Here is a 15,319-nt window from a genome sequence, read left to right as displayed (position 1 = left end):
GCAAATCGCGACTGAGCATAAACAGGGGGAAAAAATCTGGTTTACGTCAAACCAAATTAGCAATACACCGGCATTACACTAGCAAACTATGCTTTGCTTTTGCTTGTGTGAAAACAGATCCTTAAGATTCTAAAATCAGGAGTGTCATTTTATTAATTTTTTTTTTGCTAATTTTATTTATTTTTGTCTTTTCTGTAAGAGTTTTTAAGGCCTTTAATGATCACTGAGAAAGTTGTGGAGACAAATGTTTTATTTGGCGCTTTCACAATATGTGCAGTTTGCTGTAAGAATAGGCCTTGGATGAGATGATAATGCCGCCTTTGCATGCTGGTTATGTTTATAGTCTTTCAGTGTTTTTGCAGCCAAAGTTGAGTGTGTTTTGGATTCTGCTTGGTTTGGAGTGGTTTATGCTTCTTTTCCCCACTAATTGACACACTCCATTTTTTTTTTTTATATATAGCATTTGCATCTATGCTGCTTCTCTTACTTCCACCAGAGCTGGCAGTGTAAAGCAATAGAGTTATCTGTGAAGTTGGTTTATTTTGCCTAATTATGATGGCTGCTGCTTTACACCACATTTAATTGTTCCCCCAATGAAATGAGTCGCTGTTCTCCACCCCCTCCACTCTCTCTCCCTCTCTCCCACTCTTTCTCTCTCTCTCTCTCTCTCCATCTCACTCTCTCTCTTTCTTCCCTGCAGGAGGAAAAGAAAGAGCACCCAGGAGGATTGTGGGTCGTTCCTGCTGCCGCCTACACTGTGTTAATGAGGTGCCTTCGGGAAGGGGTAAGACTGCTGCGCTGTCCTCAGCATGGTGTGTGTGTATTTTTTTTTAGGGACTGGGGAGTGGGGGATCTGCGTGATAATGAACCCTCTGCAGCCCCTACAGGCATTGTTTGCTAGCCGCAAGTCAAGGGTGTATGGCAGGCTCAGTCATCAGTCAGTGCTGTCATACTCGCACAACGCACCTGCAGCAGCATTTTCCAGTAATGTTTCTGCTTATCACCACAACAGTGGTTAACACAGCCTGGGCTGTTTAATGGTGGAACATACTGTAGGCTGCCTTCAGCCCTGGCTGAACAGACCATGTTACAGAGCTCACTGCAGTGTCCCCAAGAATCTCTATCTCTTCCTCTCTCACACCACACATACACATGGGGAAAGTGCGCTCCCATACAATTCTCTGGATATTACAGATTGGTTGGTTATTGAATTTTTAACTTGAACTTGAACAAATCTGGACAGAATTTGTTACTAAAAACACACTGCAATGCTTCAGTATGAGCTAAAATTGTACAGTTATTTCCTCAGTTGACGAAAATCTCATTATTTGATTGACGTCTTCAAGTACTGGTTCAGCAGCTGCCAATTTTTTTGACTGCTAGCCTGTCAGTAGCTATCAAAAGTTGTTTGCTCTCTAACACTTTGTATAAGTGCCCAAATTTAACCCACTACTTTGCTGTTGTTATTCTGTAGAGTTTGTAGGAGTAGCATTGCCTTTGGGTAGATATTCCTTAAGTTGTGGTATAAATGAAATGACTTTCTCATTACAGTGCTTGAGAAGCTCAAAGGTGAAAACTTTAACTCATGAAACTCTTTCAGAAACTCACATTTAACACTGTTTATTTGTAGAAGACTTAACCTGTGACTCCAGGCAAAGAGAAGCATTTTTGCCAGCTAGTTTTCTCAAACTGAATTGCCGCACAGCTCAAGGCTTTGCATACGGCCCCCACATGCTTTATTGGTAGATTATTTTTAGTATTACCTCTCCTGCGTTGTGTCAGGGTGCATGTGTGAGGTGCTGGGGAGGCGCCCTGTTTAATAAAGCGATTTGTTTCACTGTGTATCCGACATGCCGTAATGAGAACACTAGCTGTGTACCTCTCTGCACTGTGCCTTAACACCTTAACTAACAGCTACTTGTGTTCCCACAGGGGGCACAGAGAGCACACTTCCATTCTAGGACAGCTGATAAACTAGTTCGGCTCATTGCATTAATAGGCCCAAGTAATCAACAAGCACCTTTATACTGTAAGCAGCAATCTTGCTTACTCTGTTTCCTTGTTTCCTGCTTTCTGCTAACGAAAGTTAGGGGTGCTAAAGCTGCCATAATAGGCAATGATGTTGGAAACGTGAAGTAATCTGATATCAGTTTGCTGTATGGTTTTTAATAGGGCGGTGGTGGCTCAGTGGTTAGGGCTCAGGGCTACTGTGTGGCTGTGAGTTCAGATCAGGGCATTGCCAAGCTGCCACTGCTCTTGGCCCTGTTCAGCTCAGTTGTAATTTCCTCTGCATAAAAATAGGGACTCACTGATACAGATACAAGTTTTGAGTATTGTTCTGATATCATAGTCGTTAACTCATAAAAATGCTCAGATACAAAAATTCGATTCCAGGTGATACTATGTTGAGTAAGCTTAGAGTTTGTTGTTGTACTAGTGAACAGATGACAGAAAATGACAGAGATCTGGAAGTATTTCTTGATTAATGATGGCGATCAAAGCAAAGCAAAGCAGACTGCTAACTGTGTTCTGTGAAAATATTAAGAGGAGGAACTGCAGCATCTTCCTACAATACAACCGTGCAATCCTACTTAATCCTAGTCGATCCAAAGTAACTAATGTAACTAGAAAATGCACTTAAAAATCAACTAGCTAACATTATAAAGAATGAGCCTAGTAGCCGAAGTACATGATCACATGTGCACTTTTCATGATCTCTATGTAAAACAGGGAAGCATAAACAGAGCTAAATAAAATGTTCTATGACTTCACTGATTGATTAATTCTAAGTATGCTGCCCATTTCTGTATCTGTTTAGATGAGTACCACAAACATTTACTTGTTTTCATACTCAGTCTGAAAAAATAGTGTGATAAATTCTTAGATAACAGGGTCTGTCAAATTAGTAAATGTATTTGTTTCAGTTGGCATTGCTGTCAGAACCTGATCCTAAAGTACCAAGTCCTGTACATTTTGTCCCTGTTGTAACACACCCACTATTAATTATCTGGTAAACAGTTGGTGCGTTACAGCAGTGTTAGAGCAGAGAAAATAACAAAACCTGCAGGGTAGGGAGACTCCAGGATGAGGGCTGCCAAACACTGTTGCAAGGTGTGTTGAGGCTTTAAGAGAAATGGAGAGTTAAAAATTGTACTATGAGACAGCCTAAAAATGTGAGATTCCTTTGTGAGTGTATATTTATTTTTTTGTAGGTATGGACGAAGGTTGATGTAGACAGTAATTGTAATGCCTGTTAGAGGATCTCTCCTTTTATAGAGTTGGATTAGCACAGGAGATAAGACATACAGGTTTTGGGGAAAGAAAAGAGGTAGAGAAATTCAGCATGGTGTAGTAAGTGTGCATTTTTATCAACACAGTGTGTTTGAGACTGGGAAGAGATAGAGAGACTTTTACAGGTACACTGTGTTGTGATTTAAAAAAACAGTGCTCAATCCACAGTGAATGCTCTTAATTTAGAGTGAGAAGGAGACTACCATGTAGACTGAATTCCAGGTCAGCTTGTGTATGTGTGTGTGTGTGTGTGTGTGTGTGTGTGTGTGTGTGTGTAGCACACATGATGAAAGGTCTATATGCACTCATCCCTTAAGTGGCATGTATTAGAGCCCTAGGCTGAAACCAGGCATCACAGTATTTCTCCATTAAATATTTATAACACACCCACTCACACCGACAGTGTGAATATTCCATCTCCTGCTATCAGGCGTCTATGATATGATACCCCTACACTGTGCTGACCCTGGTATGACTCGGTATAATTATCAATTCTGGGCTGTGGTATAGACCACTCTATCTGTGACTCTCATATGCTGTGTCATGTCATGCTATGGCACAAGCATCTTCACATGTTTGGTGATGAGACCCTGCTAAATCAGTCATGAGCAGCGCAGTATACACAGCATTAGGGCTTTCAATTCAGGAATAGATTCATTTCTGGTTGCACAAGCCGCACTTTCTAATGACAGATTACACAGATGACTAGATCCGGTGTTTATAGAGTAGTACATTTGCTTTAATTCATTTCCAACTGTATGTAGTTTAAATGCCTGTAATTTCATTAGCTGGCTTTAATGTATTTTTTTAAGAAAACCGACTCTAAAAAAAAAACTGTGCATATGCCATCTCATGTCTGTTACAGGCATCTGAGTATGATGTTTTGAGGCCACATTAGTGCTAATGAAAGTGTGTTTGGCTGCGTGATTGGCTGTGAGGGAGGATTAATGGAGTTGAGAGCGAGTAGGGCAGATGAAACATTGAGAGTAGTGTAATGAAAGCACTAGCTGGCGAGACTGATTTACATAGCTTTTTATTTAGGCCAGGTGTACTGCTCCTTCAGATGGACACAATTGCCATCTCTGTCTCTCTCTCTCTTTGTCTCTCTCTCGCTCTCTCTCTGCCTCTCTGCTCTGCCTCTTAGACACCTAGCACACAAACACTCACTCTATATCGACCCATTCTAATGGCTTTTAATTTTGTGTTCCCACACACATACAAACACAAAAGTGTCATGAATAGTACAGAGGTTTCAAATGGACCAGCTGCTGAAACAAACCTTGAGATAAACAATTTACCAAAAAGCCTTAACTATTAACTGCATACTTCATGTGCAGAATCTTTAAAAATTAGAAGTTTCTCATTGACAAATGATAAATAATGGTGTATTAGTGATGAATGCAATTCTGTAGTGTGTTGCTCAATGTGTTTGATAATAACCTAGCCTCTGTTTTCTGTACTTTGTAGCACAACCTGAGTTTGCACGCAATTGTTGTGTTGGAAATAATTGCATGAACTGGCTGAATACCGAGGGTCGATATATATGTTCCTCAAAACCAGTTTTGAAAGCCACGTTTTTTCTATATTGAATAATAAAATGATTGATATGGCAGTTCTACAAAAATGTCAGAAAAAAAAACATGCCTATACTTTTACTTTTATTATTCATTTATTCGTTCATCTAGTAACCACTTTATCCTGGTCAGGGTCGCGGTGGATTCAGAGCCTATCCCGGCAGTGTGACGCAGGAGAGTTCACCCCGGATGGCACGCCAGCCCATCACACACTTATTCACATCTACAGATGATGTAGTGTAGTCAATCAACCTGCATGTTTTTGGGAAACTGGAGGTTTTGGAAGCTAGAGGAAACCTTTGCGAACACATGAAGAGCATGTGAAACTCCACACAGACTGTATCCCAAGCTTAGAATTGAACCAGGAACCCTGAAAAAAAAAAACAGTCAAACACATCTTCGTCCTTCTTTCACTGATAAACAAGTGATATAACAAAAGCATGCTACCTAGCAAAGTAACATAAGCTCCATTGCTGGTTAACTAGGATTTCCATATATGCTCAGCGATGTGTATAATGTAGATAACAGACCCCCTAGTATTCATGCTCTTACCCTATGAGAGCAAAAATTATAGTGCAGAATATTCCTGTGCAGGTTGCCAGGCTACATCTGCCAGTTGTGAAATTAATGAGGCAGCTTCTTTTCCTAAGAGACATATTTAAAAAAAAATACAAGCCATAAAATAATGGGTAATTTTGTAACAATTAACCTGCACATCTTCACATCCTATATGTAAGGAATGAAACACAACTTGGTGTATTCCTTAGAGGAAAATAATCAGTGGTAGGCTGTGTGATGCGACCTGTTACCACCTGATTATTTCCCTATAACAGCACAACCTGTATTTTATTCCTCTTATACTACAACAATTTGCCAAAGATTTTTAAAATTTTTTTTAAAAAGACATACACTTTAACTGTTTATAGTTGCATTTAATGTTCAAGGTTATAAAGTGAGAGAGATTAGCTGCCTAATTAACTTCGAAACACTTTACCGATGATCAGCTCTCAATATATCTATTACTGTAAATATCATTTTAGATAATGTTACACACTAAAGCATTTTGACATTTTAAACTCACTACTTGGTGTCCTAACATAGATAAGCTACAGAAGGTAGCTAGCAGCTATTTCTAGAAGTCAGCTAGGAGACTTTTAATAATTTAAATTTATCTTTGTAGATATTGGGGAGTAAAATAAAGATTCCCCTGTTCACTCCCAATTGCTGCTGCGCTGTCTGGTTGTAGCTTGTGCTTGGCATGAGGCTTGAGTATTAACCTCTTACTGAAGCGCATCACATTTTACTGGAAATCGCTAAAGCTGTCCTGAGTGAAACGAGAACTGCAGATCCCTATCCAATTTAAGTTTCAAGCACTATGGGATTTTATGAATAAACTTGACCCACTTCTGCCCAGGATCTTTTACCAGATAATATAAAGGTGCTGGAGTCTATTATTTTGTTAAGCTTAGCTTGGAATTGTCATTTGCATATTCTACTTTTGCATGTTGAATCTCATAGTCTCTAATATCTTATGGTGCATTAATACAGGTAGCATTGTCACCTCACAGGTCCAGGATCCCTGCTTTGATCCTGAGCTCAGGTTATTGGGCATGTTCTCCACGTGAGTTTCCTCCAGGTTCTCTGGTTTCCTCCCACCTTCCAAAAAAATGCATGTAGGTGAAATTGCTATGCTAAATTGCTCCTAAGTGTGAATATGTTTATATTCCCACCTCTTGCAAAGTGCTCCTGGGATAGGCAGCTAGGTCCACCATGATCCTGATCAGGATAAAGTTCTTATTGAAGATGAATAAATGAATAATACAGATGGCTGCAAAGACACTACACTAACATTTACCACACTTTGACCAATCTACTCAGTCAAATTTCTTCCACAAAAAGGACACAATCATGGAAAACCCTCTTTATTTTAAGAATTTAAAGGTATATATAGAAGCTGCTCATATATAGAATATGTGTATTATGAGCAAAATAACTGGTTTGTATGTTTTGGGTTATTAATATATAAATGAGTCAAAATAATTAAAACCTCATGTAACCGACCTTCAGCTGTGGAGTAGCAGACAGGAATGCTGATACTGTAGATGTGAATTTGGGGGGAAATACATAATTCTGGTAAACTTTGGCTTGAACATGGCCCTGGGCTAAAGTAGAGCTGGAATGCTGAGAAGGTGAGTGTGTGTGTGTGTCTGTGTGTGTGTGTGTGTGTGTGTGTGTGTGTGGAAGAGGGAGAGGGAGAGAGCTACAGAGAAAGTACCCTAGAGAATAGCTGTCCTCATCTTTTTTTCTCTTAATGTGTACTATGTAACCCCAAACTCTGACACTGTATAGATTTGGGCTATGCACTCACATGGGAGGTAGTGTATAAATAAGCATATAGGCGACTCTCTGTAGCGGTATGGTGCTCATGCTGTGTATGAGAAGTGGCTTTTTGCTTGCTTCTCATGCTATATATTTATCCAGAGGACAGGACTTAAGCAGCAAGTCAAACTGAATGTTGTTCATGATTTGAATACATGATTTGTCTTTTGTGCCCTAATAAATCTTAGACGATCAGAGGAAAGCTTTGTTGTACATTCAATAAATTGTACATCACATCCCTACTTAAAACTAATGGTCTTGAGGCAACATTATTTTTGAAGGGTTGTGGCATTTGGGTTGGAGTGTTTGAGATAACCCGAACGGGTCATGCTATAGAATTCTCCATTTCTCCAGTGAGAGGATGCTCCAGTGAGAGAATGCTTAAAGCGTCTCATGTAGGCTGTAGTACAAAGGCGTGCATGCTGCTGCTGTGCCACTCTATCCCTGGACCTGCCTCAGAATACATTTTGTTATGGAGAAACCTTGTATTTAAGAGTGGAGTTTTATTTTCTCTAGGTCCCACTTTTTCTGAAAAGGCAGATGTACCAAGAAAAAAAGTGCCTGCTCCACATCCCTGTTCCAAACCTGCCCTCCAGCAGGCTGTCAATCATTTTCTCTGCGCTCCTCCTCAGCTTCAGCTCTAAAGTACCACTCTAACCTCTCCACAGAAACACCGAGTGGGCCAGAGTTAAAGCAGCAACTCTGGATGCAGCTTTCTTAGACCGCCTTTGCCCCTAACACATTAGTATTGCATTCGTGTGTTCTGCTATACATGTGTTTTTCAGTGCTCTGATGGGGCACTTTTATAAACTGACCTGAACCTAGTCTTTCCACCGAGACGAGATTTGCTGGTGTTATTGCAGCGAAAGCAGGCCGATTGCGTCGGAATAATGCACAGAATAACTGTGCCTCAAAGATATTCCCACATTGTGGTATTTTCCTTTTTCCATGTGCTTGCTGCTTGTTAAATCTTTAATTTCCATTCGTTTCAGCCATGGAGAGATATGCTCAAGGACAGAAGGCTTAGAGACAAATACCATCACAAATAAGTTTCTACTTGCTGGCCTTGGCTTTGCTTAGAAAAGTTCAGAAATTTATTCACTGAGAGCTGATGTTTTTGAGGGAGTATATTCCAATGATGTAATTGCATGAAATCTGGAAGCTGCTATATCTGCTGCTTTTATATTTACATATTACAATACAGAGGAATGAAATCCTACATATTTGAATGTAATACTTTCTGTTTAGTTTTATTTTAGATTTTGTTAGAGAAGTGAGCCTGTTGTTGCCCTCAGATGCAGCAACTGTTATTCTTCTTAATCATGATAGTGCGTAGAATTAATTTAGTAGTGTTTTTTTTTTTTAATGAATGATTTAATAATTAAAAAAATAGGTTGTACTAATGGTAATGTTATACCTGATGAAGTAGGATGTAATACGAAGATGTAATAAGTTTATAACATTTCATACAGGAGGAACTGGTGGTGAACCACATGGCAGCAAAAATCATTGAGAATGTATGTAGCAGACAGTCTCGGTGTGCTCAGGGCTTTATCACAGCAGAAGTGGGACCTGCCCTCTGGTATCTGTTCACTCACTCGACTCTGGACGCACTGCGGGTCAGTGCTATGTCAGTAAGTAACACACTTTTAAGTTTCCCTCAATCCAGTGCACTTTATAGAGTAATTTTTTGGGGATTCTCATGTTAGCGATTCAGATCTATGATGGCCCACTTTCATTACCCAGAGTGTTACTGTTTCCCCACCCTCAAGGCTCTGTGTAGAATAACCCGTCACTCAGCGGCAGCATTCCAGAGTGTTATTGACAAGGTTGGACTACCCAGCATCCTCAGCTGCTTGGTGTCAGGAATCAGCCGTGTGCAACAGCACATGCTCACCATGTTCGCCGCCATGTTGGCATCTGGAGCACACTTACACAGACTGATACAGGACAGAGTATGTATACACACACATGAACACACTGTAAATGCTTCTAATTTTAGCTAGTACGTGTAATAACAATTAAACTTCAAGTCCACAGGTAGTTCACAGTTTTGCCCAACTGTTCTGAGAAACCCATTTTTAAATTAAGACAAATGTATATTAGTTGGGTTCTGAGTTCTAGTAAGCATAATGCTGTCATTGTTATTAAGCCATATAAATTGTTTGTTTCGTTCCGTATGCTTACTCAAAGGAAACTGAGGCTGCTGCTTGGCAAAATTATGCACATTAATATTGCACGTGTCTTTAAGTATTTCCAACGGGATCAAATTGATCATGTTGTCTGTATTCATCGGGAAATTGTATTTGTTAATATTATATTTCTGATATGCTGATCCAGTCTGTGAGGTTTTGATATTTGATATGAAATATGTACATTGCATTTTAAATTCCATTGATGACTGTTGGCCGTGTGGTTGCGCTGAAAATCTCTGAGCCAGGAAAATGAAACCTTTGTGGGAAGATTTTAGTGAACGCTCTTGCGTTGCCTTGTATTGACAGTGAAAGAGAAACTTACCTATTCTATCCAGAAGATCTCATACAGCCGTAGTCTTGACACGTATTGCTGAGGCATCTCCTTAATGTATTTATTTATTATTATTTATTATTAACTTTTTTGTTGTAGTCAGCTTTGCTGAGCACCTCAGTGCAATGAGTGCTCTACTCACTTGCAGCCATGAACTTTTCTGTAGTGTACCACTGACAATGAAATGGGTGAATCTGATGTATGTAAAAGAGCATTTTTTAAACGAAAGTCAACCTGCACACACAACTGTCATATGTTAGTACTTACTTTCCTTTCTTTAGGAATACATGAAGTTGTTTTTGGGGGCTTTTGAAAAGTAAAATTACAAATCCACCTTTACATTTTTTTTATAGAATTAACTTTATAATGGTTTCACTCCACAGAAGCTTGCAATGCAAACAAAATAATCCCAAAAAGTGAAAGCCTCACACTGCTAATGGCTGTAGCATATCACTGTCTCCCTCACTTCCTCAGACAGCTAATTGGCCATTAGTACTGATACAGTTACTGCTTGGCTAGTCTGGTAAATTAATGTTATCCACAACTGGATGCAGATATGAATAAAATCTTTTTCTCCTTTATCTTCTCTGGGCGTATTATGCACATGATATTATTAAATTGATCTTGAGCTTTCTGAAATAATATTGGTTGAGAGTTCCCGTTTGCTCTATTAATTATATCATCAGAAATTTTGTTTCAGAGAAAAACAATGGCAGTTGAGATTTTTAGTGGTTAGGACATCATACCTTTAAAAAGTGGCAGAATCCATTGGCAGTTTCATATTCTGGTGTTCCACCTGAAAGTGCTAATAGACCTGAAAATGGAAGCATATTTACATATTTTTCAAATTGCTTTAAATGCCACTGGCCCTTATTTATCAAAGTAGAAACAAGCACAGATTTCCACAAGGCCATGGAAAAAAGAGTCTGCATCTGATTCATCAACCTGTCACACATCAGAGCAAATGATGACTCAGCTTCAACACCAAGCATCTTTAAACAGCCAGCCTACCCATGACTCCACATCCAGGTCAGAGCTTTACGGTTGAGGCCAAAAGTTTACACACTCCTAGGCTAAAGATATTCAATCTCAGTTTTTCACAACTCTACACGTTTCATGTTACCATACATTTCATTTGGAAAGTCAATTAGGGCATCTACTTTGTTCACATCAGAGGTCATTTTAAAACAATTGATTAGACAGATTTATTTCAGCCTTAATTCTCTATAAGAATTGCAGTGGGTCAAAAGTTTACATACACTGTCTCTTTAAACAGTCAGGAAGATTCCCAAAATTGATGTAATGACTTTTAAAAGTTTCTGATTAGCCAAGTGTAATAATTAGAAGTTCATGGTAGTGCGACTGTGGCTCTAAAAGGGCCTACTTTAGAGACAGTGCTTTTTGCCTTGATACAATGAGAAAATCCAAGCAACTCAGCCAAGACCTCAGAAAAAAAATTGTGGACCTTCACAAATCCAGTTCCTTCTTAGGAACAATTTCCAAACAAATGAAGGTACCACAAGATCTATACAAATCATTGTATGCAAATATGACAGTTTTGGACCTCACAGGCCACACATTCACTCTCAGGTATGACTGAAAGGGTTAGATGGACCCTAGAGACAAAAAAGTGAAACTACTGGAGTATTTTGATCCACTGAAAATCAGATATAGAAATCTGTCTCTTAGCTACGATTTTGAAAATACATCACATGGAAATAAAATAGACGTCCTAATTGACAGGAAAAGTATAGTAACATGAATTATGTGGAGATGCAGAAAATTGAATTAGCCTAGGTTTAGGTAAACATTTAGCCTCAATTGTATAATGCCTCTTGTACACAAATGTGACTGTTAGTCACCTAAAGGACTACTGAGCTGATAAAAGTTCAATAACGCCTCTGATTAACATTTACAAATTACACTAAACCCCATTAGCTATGTTTTGGTACAAGATTCCTTGATGCACAGTGAACTTCAATGTTATTTGTTATTTTTATTTTTATTATTTATACTACTTCAATTACTGTACTTGCTATAGTCATTTATATTTACACTGATTTCGATGTGACGTGAGCGTGATTATACAGATATGCCAAAAATGAAATTGATGAATAAGGAAACTGTTTGTGGAATTTGTGTAGGCTTCTTATACAGTCAGATTTGACAACACACAGCTTTGATGAATAAAGACCATTTATATTTTAGAACATCACGTTTTCCTCACCATTAAGTCATCAGTTAAGTCATTTTTCAATTCTGCAAGATTGACAAACAGTAGTCTGCCCTATAGCAAGTTTCAATTCAACGGTTCAGTGGCTCTATTCCCTTTGGGGGAAAAGGGCTTCATGATCCAAGCTGATCTTCATCGTACAGTGTCCTCAGTAGACAGCAGGCTTTATTCACATTGGAGAAGACATATACTAGTATTCCTAATCCCAGTTTGTCATCTACACCATCACAAAGGAACTATGACTGAGCAAATCAAGAAAAATGGGAGACAAATGAATAACACAGATTCATTGGCAAAGATATAAAGCATCGCACTTCCATAGCAGCCATAGTGCTCTTCCAGTGTTCTTTACATGGACATAAATTTAGGATGCATATTATTTGCTTTCCTCTTGCAGATAATGTCCTAGTTAGATGAGTCAAGCTATATATAGTCATCTACCCAGAGTTACACAGGTTAAATAACAGTTTGTTTGATTGCTGTTTCAAGGTAACAATTCAGACAAGGAAGCTAAGCCAACAGTCTGAGTTAAAATCTAACAAAATGGTCTTGTTGGACAATGTTAAATGTGATACAGCATGTGTACCAAGCTATATTTTCAAGGCAACTCCTACTTTTAAAGAAACTGCATCAGTGCAGAGGAATGTAAAACAAGGAAGAACACTAGGCAGCACAATGCTGAGCATACAGAAATAATATTTAAGCAACGGTCAATAGAGCCATTCAGAAGTAAGGATAGGATTAAAAAAAAAAAAAAAAACTGGTGTCCTTTCACATTGTGTGTTTATATATATACATAACACTTCCTGTTAATCACTTACTCTCAGTTTAAAGACTGAAGGACAATCTTCTGAAAGCAAATGAAAGAGTGATTTCATTTGCAATAGATGGAGCTGATCAATTGGAAAATAGGCTGTAGACATTGATTTAAACACTACTATATAATGCCTTTGAGGCGGCCTATGATTAACATTGGTAATTTTGTTTGACCTGCATCCATTTGTATGTAAATTTCCAGTTTGACCTGGGATTTAAAAAATAGACAGAAGTGTGTGTCTTTGGAGTGAAAAACTTACTGCATCACTTCTGCGCCAATTATAAATCGCTATAGATTTCTCTGCTTAATTCCCCTGACAAATAAAAGGCCAGAGCAGCATGTGTTTATTCATGCATTGTATCGCCTAGAATTTAAATTTCAATGAAGCACGGGGCGACACAGCTAATTGGGTAAAGATGTGCAACAGTCTCCGAGTGCAACTTGGAAATACTGTTGATGTATTACAATTCATGCAAGGCATTGATGATTTTGAAATTAATTAACTCCCATTCTTATATTGTATTTAATCACAATGTTTCAGATTGTTTCTCTTTTGACCATTGTCCTCAATTATCCAGATGGAGAAAGCTAATCAATTCTTCCTCATTTGCTGCCACTAACTGCTGTGGAACTCATTAGCTTATTAACCTCTATTTTATGTCAAGTGTAGTTTGGGGAACTTTTCAGTTCCCTCTAGCACCTTATAGTGTAAGTGATATCACCTGTCCAATTGCTGTCAAACAATATGACTTCTACAAGAAGAAATGTCCAGAGACTTCCAGTCAAATACCAGTGTTTTTAATGAAGCTCAGTTGAATGGCTCGCTTTGCAGGACTTTGTTGTGAAGATAATCCGTTCTCTGGAGAGTCCATCTTCAGTCATCCGAGCCAAGGGCTTCCTGGTGCTCCTGCAAGTTCTCATGAATAACCGGGAGATGCTACTGCTGTGCTGCAACTCCAGGTAAATAACACGTTTGGGAATGGGAAGATGCTTTGTGCATTTACGTTATTGTATATTAGTTGTTATTTGTTCTGGCTTTCTTGACATACTGATCCCCAAATGTACTGTTATCTGAAACATTATACCTCACGTTCATAACTTCCACCTTTACTAAAACCTTTTTCATTAGAAAAATCTCCATAAAAATTCACTTAGATGGATTGTCATACATGATCACACCATTTTGTTTGGTCACAGTGTTTAATCTGTGGGCTGTTATGGCAAAAATACATCATGTCATCACTTCAGAAAATGACAGCAAGTGAAGATATCTTAAATATAGTTATATCTGTCTAGTGTTTCCTATTATAAGATTACAATAAACCAAATATAAGATTTCTAGACATTTTATGTTACTAATTTCAAGCTTAAAATAATCTTGTTCTATTGGCAAATAATTTTTTCTAATTTTAAGCATTAATTTCTAGAAAGAAGCAAAATTGTCTGACAATAGAATAAGACAATTTAAAGTTTGAAATGAGTAAAAGCATCTAAAAACATGCTGATTAATCCTACATATGATTTATAATAATCACATAATAAGAAATATTAGATAAACATGCCCAAATTCAAGATATTTTTACTTGTTAAGATATCATTTTTGCAGTGATGTCATGTCATATGAAAGAGTTGCTATTGCTTTCTTCCTGCCTTTACCTCCTTCTACCTGCTGAATTCTGAGGTTTTTCAGTTGTCAGATATGACGTCCTACATTTTCCGCAGTGTTTTATGTTATCAGAAATGAACTTTAGTTTTAGAAATTGCTATTAGTATTTTATACAAGGAATATTGCAGTCTCTTAAATGTAATCCCACTTGTCCAGTCACTGATGCTTTTAGTCCTTTCTTGTAACCTGTAGATGAAAGTGCTCATTAGAACAAGAGTACACCAGATTTGAAAAGAGCAGAACACAAATACACAAATTAGTTTCTATTCAGAAATGATAGGAGTATGATAATAAATAGACCTGTCAGGCTTATTCTGCTATTAGATTTACAGGAGATTGCTTCATGCTTGTTGCAATACTTGTATCCTAGGAAAAAACAAACTGTGTGTGTTGTGTTCAGTAATCGCTACCTGATGAGAATGGATGGTAGGCTAACCTTTGTCTCTTCTGTACAGTAGGAGGTTGAGTGAGGCTGTAACCTCAAATAGATGAGTTTCATTCTCTCCCGTTCCCCAATTTCCCATGTCAACTTGATTTCATATTAGTTTGCCATGTTTTCAGAAATGTGTTTTTAATCATGAACAGTTTTTGACTTTTTGGTGCATTTTGTCTTTTGTGCTATCATTCAAAATATTTTGTATAACCACCAAAGGAATTTGAGTCCATTAATTTCCAAGATGAGACTGGGCTGTTTTCTAAATGACATTGCTGAACCCATGATTAGATTTAAGCTTACTTTCTCTCAAGCACTTTTCCAAACCTCTGTCTTATACAAAAATATCTCAGTGTGTTCCTACTGGATAAAAATAAACAGAGACAATCTCTCTAATTTA

The 15,319-nt window shown here is 38.1% G+C and overlaps 1 protein-coding gene across 2 annotated transcripts in view; it reads left to right on the top strand.

Moving 5' to 3' along the window:
* Window positions 1-15,319, top strand: part of ulk4 (unc-51 like kinase 4) — a 102,202-nt gene that overhangs the window by 20,587 nt on the left and 66,296 nt on the right. For both annotated transcript variants that reach the window (XM_026926565.3, XM_026926564.3), the window contains exons 19-22: window positions 701-784; window positions 8,717-8,878; window positions 9,017-9,199; window positions 13,653-13,780. In XM_026926565.3, coding sequence (XP_026782366.3) covers window positions 701-784; window positions 8,717-8,878; window positions 9,017-9,199; window positions 13,653-13,780 — 557 coding nt within the window. The remainder of the gene's footprint in view (window positions 1-700; window positions 785-8,716; window positions 8,879-9,016; window positions 9,200-13,652; window positions 13,781-15,319) is intronic.

The sequence above is a fragment of the Pangasianodon hypophthalmus genome, chromosome 1, assembly GCF_027358585.1.
Source record: "Pangasianodon hypophthalmus isolate fPanHyp1 chromosome 1, fPanHyp1.pri, whole genome shotgun sequence".
Classification (NCBI taxonomy): Eukaryota; Metazoa; Chordata; class Actinopteri; order Siluriformes; family Pangasiidae; genus Pangasianodon; species Pangasianodon hypophthalmus.
The sequence above is the reverse complement of the archived record's forward strand: the minus strand, read 5'-3'. Positions and strand labels throughout refer to the sequence as shown.